This window comes from Anas platyrhynchos, chromosome 10 (assembly GCF_047663525.1).
Source record: "Anas platyrhynchos isolate ZD024472 breed Pekin duck chromosome 10, IASCAAS_PekinDuck_T2T, whole genome shotgun sequence".
Taxonomy (NCBI): domain Eukaryota; kingdom Metazoa; phylum Chordata; class Aves; order Anseriformes; family Anatidae; genus Anas; species Anas platyrhynchos.
The window spans coordinates 6068166-6089197 of NC_092596.1; the positions used below are offsets into that span (position 1 = coordinate 6068166).

At 43.6% G+C, this 21032-nt stretch overlaps 1 protein-coding gene across 9 annotated transcripts in view; it reads right to left on the minus strand.

Moving 5' to 3' along the window:
- Positions 1-8435: 8435 nt before the first annotated feature.
- DCX (doublecortin) overlaps positions 8436-21032 on the minus strand; it is a 100228-nt gene continuing 87631 nt past the window's right edge. For all 9 annotated transcript variants that reach the window (XM_072042796.1, XM_013095502.5, XM_021269313.4 and 6 more), the window contains one exon: positions 8436-20356. In XM_072042796.1, the coding sequence (XP_071898897.1) occupies positions 20300-20356 (57 nt within the window). In that variant the 3' untranslated portion in view covers positions 8436-20299. The remainder of the gene's footprint in view (positions 20357-21032) is intronic.

Sequence of the window (21032 nt, forward strand, 5' to 3'; positions counted from 1 at the left end):
CTCCATCTGGGCAGTCTGTGACATGCCTGCCGATAACCACAAGGGACTGCTACCGAGAACCAAGCTCGATTCTCTCTTCCCCACCCAAACCTGATCCAGGAGAGTTAGTTACTCCTGGGGACTCTCTTCGCAAAGAAGGAGGTGATAGCAAGGTTGTCTTCATGCCAAAGGCCTTCTTGGTTTCACAGTTCACTCCAGTTCCAGACTGCTGTGCACTAATAGCTGTCCTAATGCCTGTCAGAAGGGCTACTACAGCTGCAAGGTGTCAAAGTGGCTTTGCCCCACTCATGAACATTTATCACAGATGCCTGCAGCCTGCCTGTCACCTTGCAGACACTCCACTGCAAGGTTCTCGTCCCACCAGAGCTATGTTCATCTATTATTCACTTAATTGCATGGGGCAATTTGTTAATAAAACATTAGGTGGTTTCCAGCAGAGATTCTACTTAAATCCTACATGTTTATTCTACTCTCTCTAATTTAGGCAGTTTTGTACAGAGAGAAACCCAAGAGGCAGAATTTGAAAACTAACCAATACGCACAAAAAAAGCTCACAAAGTTGCATATCCAGCTGAGGGCTGATTCTGCTCAACACCAGCACTTTGCATCTGCATCACTCATCCCTTGTGTCGTGGGGTTTTCATAACAGGTCCCTTCACACTTTCCTCCACAGCATAAATGACGGCAGGGGAATGGGGTCAGCCCCACACTGATGGTTCACTGCACAGTGCTGGGTAAAGGGAGCACAGGCCCTGTGAAGGGGGCACAGAAGGGGCTGCACCTTCCCCCCGTACAGATTTCAGAGGAGCCCTTTGCCCACTGAGGGGCCGCAGTGCTGGTGTACAGGGCAGGATTTATCCTCCAACTGCATAAATTACAGAATTTCTAAACCTTTAGAAACATAAGGCTTGATTCAGAAACGCTGATGATTTTAAGAGAAGTAGGGATAAAACAAGTTAACATTGCCATCCCCCAAATTCCCTGGGGGATCCAGATCTGAGGTGGGCGTTTGCAGCTATTTTTTGGGGTAGGTTCATGAAGAAGAGCAGAGGAACATGGCTCCAGAGTAGGCAGAGCCTGAGGGAAAGGTGCAAGGGCTTCACCGAATTGACATAATCCTGATTTACCTGTGAGCCCGTCAGAGGCCCAAACAACAAAATAGCTGCTGAGCACTGTGAGGAAACCAACTTTGCAGCCATGGCCACATCCCCAGCCCTTGCTGAGACCCTGCAGAGAGCCGCAGCCCATGGCACACACCTCACCGAGCGAGAAACGTGGTGCAGGAGCCATCTCTGTGGCACCGCCACCGCACCATGAGGGCACACGCGGAGCACCCTGACTGGAAACGGGGCTGGGGAGGGGGAGCTGAGGGAGCTCCCGTTCAGCTCCCTCCTGCTCGGTGCTGGGGAAACCTTCCCAGGAAAATGGGGAAATGTGGAACACCCGAGCAGCTGTGAATCAGCCAGGCACACCGCTGCGGCTTCACCACCTTGCTTCCTCCCGGGCTGTGCCCGGCACAGGGGCCGCGTGAGGAGCTCCCCCACAGCCCCGACCCCACCCCCTGCCATGGCTGTTCCGCCGAGGGGGGCTCCAAACGGGGGCTCGGGCTGAGCTCCACGGCTCGGAGGGAGCCTCCCGGGCTCGGCACGAAGCGCAGAGCGGGGCCGGGGCCGCCTCTGCCCGCTAGGTGGCGGCCTCGCCCAGCGGTCGCGGCGGTTCCCCGGCAGGCGAGGCGGCTTCGTCCCGCCTCCGGCGCCTCCCGCCGCCATCTTCGTGGCTGAGGGGAGCTCGGGGTGCTGAGGGGAGCTGGGACCCAGTATGGGCGCTCAGCAGCTGTGCAGGGAGAGGAAGGTGGCAGGGGAATGGCGAAGAAACCTCAGGCTGGCACTCCTGCCACGACTTAGGGGAAGCCTTTTTGCCTTCTTGTGGTCCTGCTGTTCAGGCAGGTTTTTTACCCCTAGGTGGTGAGGAAGGTGTTTGTGTGTGTGTGGGGCTCGCACGCCAGCAGTGAGCGCCCTGCAGCTCGCAGGAAAGGCAGCGGGACAGGTGTTAGCACAGGAACATGAGAAACGCGACACACAGCCGGTGAGGGCTGGGTAGGCAGGTGTCAGTCACGCTGAAAAACACATGGAGAAAAATGTTCCTGAGGAGCTTGGAGAAGACAGGAGTTTCCTTCTCTTTGAATTGCCATTTGTATTCTGAGTGTTGTGTAAACATTAAATATTTAAAACATTGCCCGTAGCACTCTTGTTTCTCAGTGGGATTTGGATAAAGCCGTTACTGATTCAGGGTCATGAGAAAAGCTCTCGGGCTGAGCTGTTTTCCCTTCTCGGAGCACCTGAGACCTCTAGGAACAAAGCCCTTCTAAAATGGGCTTAAATCACAAACTCATTTAACATGAGGAGGAGCTGGAAGGGGCTGCGGTCACATTTCCTCCACCGCTCACTGTAGGATGATGCTGCAGAAACATTCCCCAAGCCACCCTGAGCACGTGGCGCAGCTCTGCGCTCCCACACGTGTGCGGGGATCAGAGAGGCCCAGGGCAGTGCGCTGCAGTTAGGACACTTGAGCTAGCAGTGCTCATAGCATTTTACATCTGCTGTGGAGCCCATGAGGGTTTTACCTTGAAGACTTGACCATATAATGCCTTTATTTTATTTAACAGAGGTAAAACACAGTGCCTAATCTTTCCTTTCTCGTTACTGTTAAACCCAGGGTTGAAAGGATCCCAAGCTTCTGTGTTTGGGAGCTCTCTTACGTTAATGGATAAATTTATATACGTTTCAACCTCCTACATCACGTCAGCCACTATGATATGCAAATTATTTACCAAGGTGTTACGTTGAAGTGAAGTAGGTGGAAATAGGTCCAAGTTTTCCACTGGAAATAGGTCCAAGCCTGTCTTCATGCAGTTTCAGATCCCAGCTCCTCAACAGATAGTGCTCGTGATCTCCAGTACTTATAACTCTCAGCAGCTCCTTTAGTTTCACATGTAAAACTCATTATACAGAGTCTCAGACAGTGGTTATCCTTCCCACCAGCAGCTGAAACCCAAAGAAATTCTAAGCCCACTTTGGGCATCTGCCAAAAGTGTTGCTTCTGACCGTGGGTGACTCCCCATGTCCCACAGAAACCTGTGGCTGTGTCAGAATTTGAAACCAGTTCTCTCGAGTTGCAGCCTGGTGCTCTAATTACTCTTTTCCTTGTTCTGTGACCTGGCATTTTTTATCACAGTGGTTCTAATTTTCTGACCAGCAGCAAGTGTCTTGAGTCATTAAGGTTTCAAGATCAAAGATATTAAGGGCAGGCTTGTTTTTTCTCTATCTGAATTTGTGTCAAGGGGACAGAAGGGTGTTCTTTAGTGTATACTTTAATGGAATAAGCAATGAGGGGGATGCTGTGCTTGTCCATGTGTGCCTGGGAGCCTGTCCTGGAGTGCTTAGTATGAGATGCTAGCATAAGAAAAGTGTCCTTTAAAAGGAGCTCTGAGAAGGGCACAGGAGGACACGCTGGGCCTCATTGTCAAGTTCTCCAGCATGTAACTGCACTGCCTCCTCTTTCAGTTCCCCTTCCCACCCAGAGGACAACCTATTCATTTGCAGAGCTACAAAAGCTTGGCCTCATCTCACCGCATTTGGCTCATCTTCCTGCTGTATGCGCACAGTAGTACATGGGTGGGCGACCCCATTTGAGAGTTGATTTCATTACAGATCCGCTGTGTTACTCCATTCACATATCGCATAGTTATCTTCTTCCCTGATGAGGACTTCTTAATTAAAGCATGAACGATTTGTGACAGAACAGCGTCTTCCAAAGATTTTCTTTCCTGAGTGCACAAATGCATTGTTCTCCAAAGACCAGGCTGGTAAGCTATTAATCAAGACCCTATTAGTGCATCCTGTTGGGTCAGCTTTCTAAGCAGTATTGCAAGAATCATAACTTACAGACTGATTACAGATTTGGCCGTGAACTGTTACTGTATTCCTATTTTCACTGAGAATTTTTCTACTTATTACAGTCAGGCTGCTGCACTGTGTTAATACAAGCTCAGATTGGCTTTGCTGCCTTGTTTTGCAGCAGAATTGGGGCCGTATATGTCAGAGAAGGGCATCTTTGTCTCTCCTCCTGTTCCCAGGGGAGGGCAACTGTGTTCCCCTGTGTTCCCCTGCCTGTGGAAAGAAGGTCTTTTGATTGCTCTGGTGCTCCCTGACAAAAGGCTCAGCAGTTTTACAGTGATCCTTGTGTGCCAAGAGCACCGTAGCCACATCAGTGCGGTGCTGCAGCAGCCAGCCATGCAATGCACCCGTGCTGCCTTCGGGACCCAAACTAGAGCTGCAGGGCTGTGCAGCTCAGCTCTCTGCGCTGTATCCCACTGTCTGATGTACACAGGCTCTTAATCACGTCTCCTACATCCATATTTTCTTAAGCTTTTAAGATAACTAAAGATGCAGGTCAGCTGAATGGGACTGATAAAGCACTGATATAATTAAAGTGCTGCCGCCGGGGCATTCAGACCACTAATGTGTTTTTGCAGCTCCCAGGAGGACCGAGTGCTCATATCATTTGGACGTCTCTGGTTTTGAAGGTCGACAAGACACTGACTGATGACTGATGTGTTGCCTGAAGATCAGCAAGCAGCCAGCCTGCAATTACCACCTCTGAGAGAAACTTTCAGAATCACAAGATTTTATGGCATACAGTGAAAAGAGACCAAACTCACAGTTTGTTGTTCTGGGCTCAGGAAGACCAAGATCTGAACACAGATGCTGAGCATCACTTCCAGTGATCTAAAGTCCTTCTTTGATTGACTGTCAGTCTCCACACAGCGTTAGAAGCAGTGAAACTGCTGTGAAACCTCAGTGCTGCATGAGTGGCAGCTTGTGGCACTGAATGGACGTGCTGCCAGGGACCTTCGGAAATAACCTTTTCCTCCTCAGCTCCAGTTGCGTTCCTGGCTGTCACTCTGTCACAGTGGCTAGAAGAACAGAAGTTTAACCACCTTAATGGCACTTCTCATGACTGCATTTGGGTGCTAAAAGCACACTCTGAACACTTGAATTAGAAGATGACATACGCATCGTGGCTGGAGCACGGTTGTCAGAAGAAAACAACTCAAATCTTTTCCAAACAGCTGTTCAACTGCCAACACTCATTTGGGCACACTGACTGGGAAGACCTATGCTTAAAATAAGTGGGCTTCCAGCACAAGTGATTTATTTTGACTTATTTAGCATCCTTTGCTGTCTCTTGTGTATACCGCTACTTTGCACCACATCAGCGTCCCAGCTGGACTCGAACATACCAGGAGAATGTCCTTGGGAGAAGGTGCTTCTCCACAATGACAAACCACTCCGGCAGAACCCGGCTGTATCTGGTGGCCTGGAAACTCCAGTTTGCGCAGGGGTGGGGATGAGGGAGGCCAGCGGGAGGGGATGGCCCCACCGGGCCAGCACCGTGTTGCCTACAGTGAGAGGTGCTCCCCCGGGGGCTTTGCAGGCTCCAGTTGTCCTGCTGTATTCAGGCTGTGAGCGGTTCACTGGAGCTGTTCCCCATTGCTGCTTGCTCCATCCAAAGGTAAAACACGTCTTGCAAAAACTTTCATGCTTTTTACCCCCAGGCGGATCAATGGGATTTGAGGTACTTGGTGCCTTACTATTCTACAGTATAACCCCAATGAGCAACGTAAACTGAACCAAAATGTTTGCATCATTTAACACGTGCTACGTGCAGGTTTGGGAGGAGCAGTCACAGTCACTGGGAAGTGGGGTGTTCCTGGGATCTCAGGGAGAACAGATTTGTGTAAAACTTTGATGGGAATTTTGAAACTCGGTAGACCTGCCTGTGAATAAAAAAATACAAATTAATAATGAGTGATTGTTGTTATTTTCAGTGTCAAAGACGTGTATGTGGTAATTGAAAGCATACTGCATAGAACATCACTTCTGCTCCCTTACATATAAACAGCTGATAATCTTCTAAGGCCTAACACAAGGAGACCATCTGTAATTCAACACGCCACTCAGAGACTTACTTATTGAGTAAGTGAGTCTTACTTACACAGAGTATTACTTATGTTAGCAATATTGCAAATACAGGGCTGAAAGCCTAAGAATTTCAAATCATTGGACTTCTCTTATTTATTTTGGGGGGTGTAAGATTAAATATTACGGATCTGGTTCCTTTAGAGAAAAGAAAAAAAGAAAAAAAAAAAAAAAGGAAAAAAAAGGCACTTTTTCCAGTGGACTCTTTTTTCCAGTGGACTCTTTCTTCCATCTGTTTGTAGGGGTGCAGGACCTGCATTATGGTAAAGGTGAAACTTGCACAAAAAATGTACTTTTGAAGTTTAGGTGCACTTGAGAGAAAGGCTGGGGCAGCAGAGCAGATGGCTGCTGTGGAAGACAAAGGACAGAGCTCAAGCAGCCAGAGAAACTGTGTAAAAGATCTCAATTTGTTGACTCTTAAAGGTGTTTTATTTACAGAAGAGAGAAGATTAAACATCACCACGTAAGCCCAAAGCCATAGAGCTGATGCTACAGCTGTGTTCAGCATTTCACAGAGCTAAGCTGACAGAGCCCAGCCAATGTTCTATTCCCCTTGGTCTGGCTGCCATATTTTGGGCTGGAATTTAAGGCCAGCGACCACAGAAAACTTGGATCATGTGCAGCTGGCAAGTCTGACAGGCAAAAAGTGTGTTTTCTTTGATTAGAACCATATTGTACAGCAAGCCATGGCTGAGCATCGAGTAATGGAGATTAGGTCAAGAGACCAGCCAAAGGTTTCCCAACCAGGCCAAAGCATCTATTTCTGTCCTAACAACTGACACCACATGGGGCCAGCGTGCTTCAACCTAGAGCTTTTGGAAGCAAACACTGGTTTGCTGCTCTGGTGAAACATTATATTCATGGATACCTGACAAACAGTTCTGTATAGATCTGGGCTGTTGTAGCAGGAAGGCTGGACACTGGAGATTTAATTTTGCTCTTGTTTACATGTCTGTAAACCTGGAGTAATTCCGTACGTGTCAGTGGGATTTGTGCTAAGACAGCAGCAGCATTTCCACTGGTTGACAGCGCTGGTTGTTGGTACAACACTATGCCCATCCAGACTTCTGCCTAATACTATCTAGAACCCTGGAATAGCTGCAATGGATGCATACAACTATAGGAGGGTTTTAAACCTGCCATTTTCAGCACATATTCCATAGGCAGAAGCACTAACTCTTACGTTTTTTCTTGACCTCATCTAACACTTAGCCACAAGAAAAGACAGCAGTGTGTTTTGTTTGCTCTTGGGATGCATAAAGACACAAGAAGAGCATTTATTTTCTCAAGTACTTTTTCTGCCTTTCTGTTAACATTTGCTTCAGTTTCAGTTTATGCGCACTCAAAAAAAAGGCTGCTCTCAGGGTGGTGTTTTGTGTTTTTTTGTTTTGTTTTGTTTGTTTTTTTTCTACCAGTTTTATTCTGGGAACTGCAATTTTTTTAATGCGGTCTTTCATTGCAAACAGTAGTGTACTGTGTGTGCTGCTTCTGGCCCATCCAAGCATGGCACAATAATGACAAAGGGGTGCCAGTAACTGGCCAACTGGGGCGATGTATTGGTTGCCCTGATGCTGTTTTGCCAGTTGGCATAGGGTCTCCTCTGGATGTAGAGGGCAAAGAGCACAGCCCTCTTTGGGCTGAAATGCAATGACCACAGGGGAAAAAAAAATAAAATGTATAAAGGTCTCCAATCTAAGCATGAAACGTTGGAAGAACTTGAGCTCTTTCATGGCAGCCTGATCTACAGCAGGGATGGTGAGAGCTGGCTCAGCACACTTAATTCAAATTCTGCAGATGCGAAGCAGAAACAGATAGCAAAGTGGCTTGTACTATATAATTAAATGAGGAGGCCTGAGCCTTATTATCATTTTTCAGGCTAACAAGGAAGAATGTTATTGTCTTCACTGTGGTTCTGACAGGGCAGATGTGAAAGAACTTGGACCTTTTTCAGGCCTGTGTGGACAAACACAACATCTCTCTCAAATCTCACCAAACCTCCCGAAGCTAGTGTGAGGCTGAACAGGCCTTGCTGTTGAGACCTTGATACGATGGAAGAGGTCAGATTAAGGGCCCTGTCTTGCTGGTTTGAATCCACCTTTTTTAACCGAAGTGCTGCACGCAAGGAAAGGACTGCACTTGGCTGCTCTGGATCTCCTGCAGTGGGTCCCTTTAGTCAGAATGATGGGCCATCTACAGGTCAGGCTTTTCCAGACAGGCAGATGTGGGTCTTGATTAATTCAGGACAGTCAAATTTCCTCCCCAGTCTTTTTTCTGCTTTTGGGCAAACACAACTGGGACAGAGTTAGGGAAGTTGACATATCAAAATGAACAAGTGCTGCTATAATTCATAAGCCACAGTCAACACACACTTGCCAAATAAAAGCATCAGAAAGGTTTTATCGGCCTAAATATTGAAACCAAATTTTATTTTTTGAAAATGACATTACACACATCTTGCAAATGTACATTTAGATGAGAAAACAATGAGTAACAAATATTGAGAGCAAAGCTATAAAGTGGACAGGTTCTCTGCTGCATGGCATTGCGTTACAAGAATACTCAGACCTGGGATGGTTATTACAAGTATTAAAAACAGTTCACAACACCTCACAAAAATGGATTTTTTTCTCTAGAAAGTCAAATCTTCTAACAAAAGGAAATTCTGCTAAAGGAGAAGAGGCATGGGGAATAGATGTGTGGATCTAGGTAGATTTTGTGGTTTTGTGGCAGGGTTTTGAGGGATTTTTGAAGTCCATTTCTTACATCATTGTGAGTGACCACGTCTTTACCAAGCCTTTGACTGTTTTCTGTCCTCCGTTGCCAACAGAACCACAGCTATTAAATAACAAGCCCTGCATACTCAACCCAGGGCTTGGGAGTGTAGAAGAAGGAGCTGCCTGCAGAACCCATAACAACATAATTCCTATATATCTTCCCCCACCCCCTTCTGCTGTGTAACCAGGAAAATCAAAAAGTGTGTGCAAACTCCGCAAATCAGGGGCCGTGGGACTAGTCCCATCTAAAACAACCAGGAGCAAAAGCCACGGCCAATACACCACGTGCCACGTGCCTCAGCTGCAATGGATCAGCAAGATCTCATCATTTACCAGTGACGCAAACTTCCAAGGATTTAACTTGTTTCCCAGTTAAAGCAGAGGCAACAGGTGACTGTTCTCCATCTGTTTTACCTTGAAAGTTAGAGTCTAATCAAAGTGCCAAGGCAGGGTGCTGTGAGAAATAAGTTCCCCAAGAGAACCTGTTGAGAACTGCTTTTCAAACCTCATTGTATACAATTTCTTTTATGCCCAAATCTGTACTTTACAACCACGAGAGAGACAAAGACAGAATAATAGAGAGAGAGGGGGAGACAATCTTTCCAGGAGGAAAGGAAAAGCTAATTAAGAGAAGAGAGGTACAGGACCATGCATTTACTCTCAAAAGCTTGTTCACGAGCAAGCTAACATTTCTAACACTACAACCACTCATCTACATCTGTTTGCTAAGTAATCGAGTTCTACCTACAACTAGGGAGCAGAAGGGTTTTTTATTTTCTTCCCCCTCCCTTTAAAACGTCAATAAAAATGTTTTCTGTACAAGTTGAATGGCACAAAAGGTGGTTAAAATGCTAAGTAACTCACCACAAATGGAGAATGCAAAATTAGTTCAAAACATGCATGGACTGTGTACAGGTAAGCAAGGAATCATTGGCATAAAGCTGCAATATATTACAAGATGATACAGTTGAGATCTTTTGGCATAACCTCTGCTTGTTCTGTCCCTTTAAGTGAATTTCACATAAAACTTCCGAGTAAAGGGAAATCAAGGTATATATCCAAGCAGAAAGTTAACTATGGGCAACACTATTTGTCTGAAGAGAAAAGCATTTCCCCTCCCCTTCCACACACTCCCCCAAAGTACAAAAGTCAACATAATGCTATGTATAGCACTGCTGCAGGCTTGCCAAAAAGAAAGTGTAGATAGATCCGTTTTAGGAGAACAAAAGCATCATTTAAATTAATAGCTCTTTGTACAATGTCATTAATTAAATACCTTACTATTTAAACAAAACCAAAAGGAAATTTACCAATCCAACAAAATAACAACTCAACCCATACCACCCATGTGTCCTCCAAGGTTATGTACACGGAGTTTAAAGTATACCAGCTAAACTTTAAACCCAGCTGCCCCTCCAACCCCCACCCACTGAATGACAATAGAAAATACATTGTGGTCTCTCAGTTATATTATATTGCAGCTTCGTTATTAATGATGAACTCATACAAACTCAATGAATGACCTAAGACAGTAATCCACGATCAGGTTCCAGTTCAGCTGCTTATCTCCCTCCCTCAACACAACTTCTGGGCAGGTTGGCGGCTCCCCCAGAGCTGCAGAGCGCGGGGCCGTGCGTGAAGGCCAGGCATGCTCTTGGGAGAAGTGTGGCGTGAAGAGCTCGGGCTTATGCGATGAGACCCACTTACCCTAGCTTGTGATTATATTTGTGATGAAGAAAATAGGCAAAGGCCAGTAACAGCAAGGTCAGCAAGCTGATACTCCTTTCCTGTGCTTCTAGCTTAGACAGCGTCATGAAATACAGATTATCAAGGAGGGGAATTTGCTATCAGTTCAGAGAACAGATCTGGCTACACAGGTTTCCTCTTTCTAAAAGACCCTGGGTGTGTTTAAATCAATAATCACAGCTGTACTAGTACTGCCACGGTGGTAAAGCTGCTTGGATCACACATCATTTAAATAAGAAGCAAACTAACAACATTTTATGTCAGAATTCAGCATGTAATTATAACTCACAGGCTTTCTTGTTCTTACATTCAATACTTCTGCTTCACCTTATCTATAACACCAATTAACAGTGCAATTAGTTCCCTAGACATTCTTTTTAAGGAGACACATTGTTAGACATCACACTAAATCTGGAAAAAGCTCTTCCATTGTAAAGAGAAAAAATAAAATAAAATAAAATAAAATAAAATAAAGCCGTGTGTTGTTCTACAACCTATCGGTGACTGTGTGGTCAGCATGACAGGGAGACGGAGCATCACCACGTTTCAACTGCCACCAGCAAAGGGAAGTGAATTAAGGACCCATCCATACCTGCTGTGCAATGGTTGGAAGCAGATGGAGAAAAGCAGACACGCTGGAATTTCCCAAAGCAAAAACGAAAACACAGAAACACTGAATGTTTCACAGGGATTCTCCAAATGTAAAAATCGTCAGTTCTAGAAGTGGGCCTGGACCCCAGCTGGGGATCCATCTGGCTCATTTACAGACATTTCCTAAGTTTGACTCTGCACGTGCATCTCTCAGAAAATTGGGGTTTGGAACCAGGACGTAGTTTGGGTCCACCCTGAGCAAGAGCCACCAACATGTTTCAGCCTGACTGCACATGCCAGGGGAGTCATTGTGTTCTGCAGCAACCCCCACTGTTCAAATGCAACTCAAGTTAATCTTGATTTCGTATATATAACTGAGGCATGTGTTAGTTGCAAACAGAGATGGAAGAACCAGCCTGGATAGAATCAAAAGCAGCCTTGAGTTTAGATAAGTCACTTAAAAGGAACTGAACCTTCCTTTTTATGTTCAGAGACTTTTGGTGATATTTTTCTCTAAAAACCAAGCCAACCATAAATCTCTATTCTGCTTGGCACTAGTTAGGATTAGGGTGGAAAAATACTGGAAGAAATAGAAATGCTATTTCTAGTTCCATAAATCTGCTGGGCTTGGGGCGTGTCTGTTAGTAGACTGAAGCAAGAGAAAGCAAGATAAAGAAAATGCTTTTTCGGACTAGAAAACGCAGGGGAAACCATAATTTGCTACTTTCCTTGTTTAATTTCCAATCTTAAAAGTTTTATGTTATTTCAACAAATGAAAGTATTTCAGCTTTAACATTAAAACTATACAAAATCTCTCCCGTATATAACTTATTATTAGAGACTCATGTAAGAGATCATCTTCTAGCTGGGTTCAATGTGATTTTCTCGCGAAGTCTGCAGCCAGGAAACTGAATCTGCACTTAACTAATCAATCACATGAGAATTATTGACAGTAATCAATCTTTGAAACAGGAGACCAACCTTGGACCAAACGGGTTCAGCTCCCTTAATTACAGAGGAGCTTCTGCCAGTTTTAAGCAACAGAGAATTAGGTGTATTGGGTTTCACCTGTGTATAGAGAATGTCAGAGAATCTACAGAAGCAAAGAGCTGCAATCATTATGAAAAAAAAAAAAAAAAAAAAAAAAAAAAAAGAATAAAAAGTCTGAGAGTAAACAGCAAAAAATGCATTCAAAGAAATCATCTGTTTTGCCTTTTAGGATTAAATTCACAAGCACTGTAACTCTGCTGAATTTAGGAGAAAGATCTCATGAGAAAACCAGTGTTAAACACAAATCTGCTTGTTCAGCACGGCCTTCCTATTGATTTATTGAACGCAACAGCTCTCACATCTGTGGTTAGGGATTTCATGGACAAGATCATCATCAGACCTTCTGCCTGCACAACAGTTCACGTTAACCTGCTCCATGAGCCTGTCTTGGCTTATCACCCTGATGGCAAGAGGGTTGCCACTTCTTCCAGAATTTGCTGGGCTCCATGGGAAGGGCCGGGAGGTTCAGATATGCCCTCATTATTCTCTCATACATGTCTTAAAATTCCCTAGTGTGCCAGGCCCGTCCTCCTCTGAGCCAGGGCATGCTGATTAATATCTATTTCTGATCTAATAAGGAGGAATAAAAATAAAACCAAACCACCAGCTGCTGCTGTCATTCATCAAAGGGCTGGATTTTCCCCTGTACCCTTTTAGGGATGACACGGACATCCACAAGCCAACAGGGGAGAAAAACAGGGACAGGGGAGGAACTTCAAACCAAGATCTCCTGCCTGCAGCCAAGTGTGACCTTATTTCTGCCATGGGAGTGGGACACACAGTGTTGTGGCAAACAGCCTGCATCCTGGCTTAGATACCTGCAGGGGCAATAATTCCCTCACCATGCAGCCAGGAACCCCTGCTGCTTTTCCATCCAGGCCCAAGCTGTAGATCCTCAGCTCACCCCAGCCTCCCTTTTTGTTTCTCCCTGAAGTTTCTTGGCTCTCATCTTTTTTTATTCCCATTCATCAGTGGTGTTGATGTTTCCAGTGCTCTGCCTTATTCTCTCCCTTCCATCTGATTTTCTGTGAAGTTAAAGCTCATTTCATCGCTCAGTAAATATCTCCCAACAAATGCCCCTACCACTCCTCTTGGAAACAAGTCTTCTTTTTCTTTTTTTACCGTGACACTGGCCATCATGGCATCTTTCTCGAGTGGTGCCAGCTTTCCTTTTTCAGCTGACAGACTCTAATTGCTGCAAAGATTTGTTAATTCCCTTTGGGAATCCTCCTGCTTCAATTGTCAGAGTGGCAAACTGTCAGACCTAGGCAAGCTGTAAACTGGCTTCAGAGCTGTAAGTTACAGTTCAGTGAGTTACAGAGCAAGAGCCAGAACTGCTTAGCTGAACTAAGTGCATCAAGCAACGGAGACTGAAAGGCACCTCTTTCCCATGAAGCTATCTGGCGATGAACACTTTCTAAATAAGAAAACTTTCAACAACAGGCCCACTGTTTTCTTGGTAGAAGGCCCTGAAATCATTAGACTCGTTCATCGTTTACAAAGCCACGGCCCTCATTTGGGATGGTAACGTGCATTGCCCCTTGCTATGTACATGTACATGCAACAAAAAAAGGAGCATCAGGGGACTTCATTCAGGCCAGAGGTGGCAGCTCCAGGTGAGAGAATTTGGTTGTTGGATGTAGCCTTGCTCTCAGGAGCATTGCTGGCTCCTCCATGGGTTTGGGGAGAACTAGAAATGTGCATCTGTCTGTCACCGTGAGTAAAATAATGAAGCATTTTTACACCACAGCTTCGAGAGACCTAGACGCTTGTGAAAGACAACGCCCCATAATGTACTTTAGTACAATTTTCAGACTTCACTCTTGTGCTAGCTCTTCTGTAGCTCTTCGTATGAGCTGATCGCACAGCACCTTACAGACAGAGGTTAAGGACTGTGGTTAGCTCTTTATCCACTGGGACACCATGGCACAAGGAGAACTGAGCTGCCCATGGTTATGCCAAAGACCAATGGCTCTGAAATCCCTGCGCTGCAGTCACTAGGTTTGATTCTCATTTGCTCCGAAGTTGATCTAGTGGATGAAAATTGGTGTCAGTGTTTTTAACCTTCTCTAAACAGAATGTCCTGACACATGGATCGTGGTCTGTGACCCCAAAGTTCTGCATCTTCACCTGCAGAAGGAGAACCCCTACCCCACCCTGCAACTAGGGTTCTGTCAGAACAGCTGTGCAATGACATTGCTGAAAAAAGCCTTTCCATCCATCCACTTACAGTCTCTGAGCATCTCCCTGTTGACACTACTTTTTTTTTCTTTTTTTGTCAGCTTACCCCAGACCTGAAAACATGAAATTACTCTTTTTGTCTTTTTCCAGAGGGAAAAAACAAAACAACAAAATCCAAAGGGGTCTATGGGCATGCTGTCCTCAGTCTTTTGCAAAGAGGGCTGGTGAGGAATACCTGAATAACAGTATTGATGACTGATGCAGCAGAACCCAAGCTCAGCCCCATCGATGTAGAGAGACACAGGGCTCAGCTTTCACATTTCCTGAGATAGCATGGAGAGGCCTGCTCAGGTTCATATGGATGGGACAGAGGCATCAGCCAGAAGAAATCCATGATCCTGGAGACAGTCACCTTCAAGAGCTAGTTACATAAGTGTGAGATGGGCTAACCATCTCATAAGGCTCAGGAATCAAGCAGTCTGTCCTGTCCGCTTTTGACAAGGCCATTTTACCTAGGCCTTGCTGGGCACACGTGTAGTCCCGCTTCTGATGCCCAAAGCATGTTGGAAGGCACTTAAAGACTTAACCTCCTTGGTCTCAGTACACCAAGGTGGTCTTTCAGCTGGACCTCTTCTAAGGTATCTTGTATAAAGCACTAATCCTGTTGCCTGGACTGACATCACACTGTCTATATAAACAGAAAAAGATCTTCATCCTGTGCCGTTCATTTATTTCTACAAACAACATTACCAGTCCCAAATACTATTTTGACTTTCTTCCATCAGCAACCAGAAAAATAACTTCAAGCTGAAGCTACCACTAAAGAAACCATTTCATTCTGTCCTGGTCATGATCAGCACCTTGTGTGTGGTAAACGCACCTCTCTGTAGCTTTTCTCTGGTTGTGGATTGTCTTAGCTCGAGGAGACACTTTCTGGACTAACTTTATACCTAATTTACTTGGCTATCTTTTCTTCCTTTCTCTAAAAACAATTCTGCCTCAACTCTCCAATTGCCCGGAATGGACGTGGGGTGCCACCGAGGTCAATGGCAAAATACACCCATGCTCTTACTACAGTGAAGAAGGCTCATGCTGTAAGGTCCATACCATGCCCCTGTAGAGAGGGTGCAATTCCAGGGATGGCTGTCACTGGAACTATGTCTCTTTAGGGACTCAGCATGGTGTTACAGAGAAATTTCACCAGGTTTTATTTAACTTGCAATAAGACCAGCACTGAGCTCAAAGATGTGAAAAAGCAAACACAAGGCATCCTATAAAATGTCATCAGTATCCATTTCAATAACAGGAAACGAACACTTCTATACCAGTATTTCCTATTAGAAATGCCTGGGTGTAACACTGTTTTGCTGTAAGCCACAAGTTTTGGTCCTAACTCCCTTTTTTCCTTTCAAAAGCACTGTTCAAGGAAATGAGAGAAATAACATCTAGACTGTGTGTGATTCTTCGCATGCATATTTGTGTTAGCTAAATGAGAAAGGGAGATGTGGAAGTTCTTTTCTAAGTAGAATTATTTTTCTGTTGCCTATGAAAATAACAGAGTTAAGTGTTTCCACATTCTGACAAGACTGTAAATTGTGTGCAGATACTGGAAACACAGACAATGGTAAGCAAAAGCTATTTCCACCTCCCTTTGCAGAGCGGTCCAAGGTAGAATTCCATTACCAAACTCTTTCAAAATTATGTCAAGGAATGGAGACTGCGTTGGCTATCTAGCTGGTAGAACTGAATTAACTCAGAGGGGACTTCAACTCAGAAATTTCAGAATATAAATGTTTTACAAGTGACAAAAATCCTAACGCTCAAGAATTTTGCTGCATTGTCCTCATGTTCTCCAGTCAAGACCATCACTGAAGGTATGAATGTGAAATACATCAGTCTCTCAGTGCTTGGAGGATTGCTTTAATTCCCTCTTAATGATTATGTGTCTGAAATAGGTGTTTTTACTGTTTTGTATGCAAATCTGTTAGAATATACTGGATATTGAATAAATAAAGGTAAATTTCAAAGAAACAAAGCTCCATACCACTTTAAGAGTCTCTCCAGTTTGTTTTTAAATACTGTATTGTTTTAAAACAATATAGTCTTAGTGATTCAATTAATCTCTGAAAACACTAAAGGCAGCCTCATGAGGGAAATTAAACAGGGTTTTTATAGCAGAATTAATATGGCAAATCCTCATATCCTGTGGTGTTTTATGTGCTTGTAAAAGTAGAAAAAAAAAATATAAAAAAGTAAACTCTGGAGTATACGGTGGAATTACTATCACGTGCTCCAGGATCTCTCATAAGGTCTGGAATTATTATAATATATTGAAACTAATTCCTAATTCATTCCAGTTCAGGAAAGCCTTCTGACCAAACCCAAGCTTACATCTCGTGAAAAACTAAGAGGAGTAAAGCATGTACTAAAATTTAAGCATGTCTTTAACTTCTTTCCTGAATCAGGGCTATACCTATATTTAAATGACTAAGGTATGATGCCTGTGCATTGTTTCTCTTTGTATTCAAATCTATCTTAGGGATCCTACAAAGCCAAAGATACCTAGTGGTGAATGTACTCTACATTCCACATGCATTTCTGTACAAGAACTCATGCAATATTGGCATTAATACAGACTTAACTCTATGTTACAGCTGAAATGCTCACTGACTTCTACTGCCCAGGCATTTCTACCTAGAAAATTGCTTTTTAAAACTGGGGAGTTTGACCTCATACCCTGTTTTCTTTGTGGCTTTTGCTGGTTTGAATGGCTATTTCTCCCACTGAAGATTCTTTTTTCTTCTTCTTCTTTTAGGCCTTTTCAAGTTCCCATGCTAGTCCCCTGAAGGAATTACTGGGCTCAGCCACGCCCCAGGATGATACCTGTGCAAACAAAACTCTACTCCCAAGGCAGCACTCGCAGGATCAGGTTGTAGATACGTCACTAGGTACACCTCAGGAAGACCTAACATTCTTTAGCATGCTCTACAAGGAAGAGCATCTTTAAATAACCAAACACTACTTGTGGCAGGAAGAAAAGGAACCACCTCTCAACAACCATCTTTCCATCCAAAGGTTCATTCGCCCTTTGGCATCCTGCTTTATCTCACATGTATACAAACTGAACTCATGGATTTTGGATGAAAGCACATTTTGGACTCTTTTCATACCACCATCAACTCTAGCACTTCAGTCTGCTTTTGGATATCAAAGATTTAGGTTTTCTTGGTGGACCTGTGGTGAGTGTCCTATACTGAATAGTAAGAGAACCTAAATCTAATTTCATGGCTGGTCTCCTGGGTTAGGGAGGGCTCACAGGAAGGTGGCAGGACATGCTGTCCCTGGCTGTGAAGGGAACAGCCTGTGTCACTAAGTGACACCTCCGACTGGAGTCCCAGTCCATCATCTCTTAACAGGCAGAGTCATGACTACTAGTCAGGGTCCCTGGAAGGGCAGAAACTGGGGAGAGATTCAGATTACCATCAGCAGAACAGAGGCGAGGGTAAAAGCATGTTAAATTATTTGTCTCACTAAAGCTCTAATGAATAATATTGTTGGCATAACCTTGGCCTTTGATATCCTGGTACTTTAAAAGCCATATTTTCTCAAGACTGGTGTCTACAGTAGCACCTAGCAGATTAAACAGCCAAAAATTAGCACCCATAACCAAATCTGCACCCAAAACAGTTGAGCACCTTCTGTTAGAGGATCTGAAAGCACTTGACAAATGTTAACCAACATTTGGACTCACAACCCCCAGTGAGGTAGAGCAGTATTATCCCCGTAGGGACGGAGAGACCTATTGAGGCACAGAGTTACTAAGAGACCTGCCCCTGTCCAGACACTAAATCTAGGAGTGCCAAAGTTCGAATGAAGGCGTCCTGACTACTGCACCTAAGCTTGGTCCACAATACCATCCTTTCCCCCACACACTCCAGAGCTTCAACATGAGCTTCTAGCCTTTTGAACTGAAACCAGAATGCTATATACAACAGGTGAAATGTTCATTTAGCAGTCACATAGTCAGCAAATTACTCAATTCAATGAAGTTATTTGTGGGCACCAACGATTTCTTGTGCAAAACTCTGTGTGTAAATGATCATGCACTAAAACTACAGGGTGCAAATTTGGTGCATAACTCTTACCCCGTGGTAATTCCCGATTCTGTCCTCTCTCAGATGCATCTTTTTTAAGTTGCCTTATATGTAACATCACATATAAAGACACAGCCTGCACAGATTGTTTCATACCAGCAGTGCAAGCAAACAAAATGTGGAGTGGCTTTGGGAACAACCCAGCATTCATATAGCATCAAACATCACAACATTATAATTCATTCTAATCACAAGGGGTTGCAAGAGAATAAGGAGCAGGTGTATACATTGAAACAAAGGCAAATAGAGCAACAAAGAAAGATTTGATTGCACGGACTTCATTTAAGTAAAGTTCTGTAATAATCAGTTTTATCGAAAGCTTATTCCATGAGAAAGAGAGGCAATGCCAGCTAGCCTATGACAAAGCTTCGGCGTAGTAAAAACCACCAGCCCTGCGTGAATAGATGAACTTTGCATTCTGTAGGAGTCATTACTGATTAATAAAAGCGAAAGTTTCTCTAAATACAATAAGTTTGCTTTTATCAGATAGAAGAGTTTCTTAAAATACGTGTTTTTGAACACCACAAAGTTCTATTTGTTATATAAGTAGAGAATCTGGCCATAGTTATGAATACTGAAGTGTAAAAAACCAAATACGTAGTCTTAAACATTACAAAAACTATCAAAACATTCAATATTTTGAATTAACTTTTTTTCCCCTACAAGTGTCTGTTTTGGCAGTGATGACAAGTTTTCTAAACTGATTTGTTGTTATTACTGTTCTGCAGTTGTTGGTTGGGTTTTTTTTGTACATTTTTCTGAATGTGTTTTTTTAAACAAAACAAAATTACCAGCTTTTATAAAAAAGAAGGAGCTTGAATCCTTACTCCCAAAACACAGATACAAGGTTTTCCTTTATAAAAAGTGTATTGATTTTTTTTGCTATAAAAAGCGACCTATAGGATGTCAGACCTGAAAACAAATTTTCACAGTGTTTTCAGTGTTGGCTGTTCAAAAGGCATTACTGTTATAAACAGAGATAGAGAGATACCATAGGGTAATTATAAAAATTTGTTACCAGCTAATAGTGTCTTTGGACCATATGTGAAAGCTCTTCAGCTCCAGAAACTGTTTTGTTTTGGTTTTTATTTTTATTTTTTTGATTAATCATTTAACAAATCCCAGTATTTCAATATCTGAAGAATCACTCTTGCACTAACCTTACTTAGCGTCTCATGCAATCATTCCTAAACTCGTCCAAGCTTCTGCTGGCATATTAAGCATCAAACTAATAAGTCATTTCCCTTCCTGCCCTGTAACAATAAAAACAGTACTAGTTAGTATGCAGGTTCTAAAATCAGAGCTGCAAATGAGGAGCAGGTGAGCAAGCAAATGTTGGCAGTTTGGACAGGTAAAGAATAGAATGTGCTTTACTTGAGCTTTCAAATTGGTCAGCAAAAAATTGATTTGCCCCATACCAGGGGGAGCTACTTTACTATCATTAGGAAAATTACATATTTGCAGCAGCAGAAGAAATAATAGAATAAAATGGGAAATACACAGGATCGTTGGCATACTGGCCCAAAATTGCTGGCAATATCCATTTTGCATCCCTATTAGAAGAATGGTATCCCTCTATCTCTATAGACTGGCAAGTGTTGGTTTGTGGCACAGAGGATAAATCACAGAAAAAAAATGACATATAACTGTGTGTCCTTTGTCTGATTTGAAAGCACCAGTCACCTATCTGCTTATTTTGGCAGAAGTACTCTACTGTATCTTAAACATAGCTCGCAATATGGACAATTATCTTCGTGTCGCTTTACATGGAATCTCCAAGGGAATCAGAGTCATCCAAAGACAGAGGCAGATACAAGTCCTGTGGGAAGAAAGAAAAAAATGTTAACTCACACAATCAGTTTCCACTTCTGGTCATGCACAAGGAGACAGTCAAGTGGTCCAGCTCTGCGCAGCTGAGGGGACAGTGTGGAATTCTCATGCATTGGTTACTGGATAGTTATCCAGTTAGATCAAGGCAGGTTACTTGCACAGTGGAGCAGGTGCACCTTGGTACCAAAAGAAAGAGGACTGTTTAATGAAAAGTTTGAGAAGAATTTTTTTATCACTTCTGGATCAATGTGTCCATTGCAGTACATCCATGAAAGCACAGAATCTTTCCTTAAACAGGTCTCACTGAACTTAAGTCCACAATACCAAGTCTTACCTTTATTTGACAGCTACCCTTAGGACAAATCTCTAGGAATATCACCTTTTGTGATTTATTCTTTATTTTACACCATTTCTGATTATTCAGAAGGGTTAAGAACATAATCCCAAGTATATGCATTGGATCAAACACTGAATATAAACCTTTTTCAAGGTCTCTTTCTGGGTAACCATCTTATTCCACTTCTTTGAAGTTTTGCACGGAACTAGGTATACCACCATCCTAAGGACTAAAGCTCTCTTTGGGCTTTTTTGAACCTTGACATCACCCCCCCACACACACACATCCCCTCCCCCTGGAATAACTGAGCAAAATGAAGCAAAGCGCA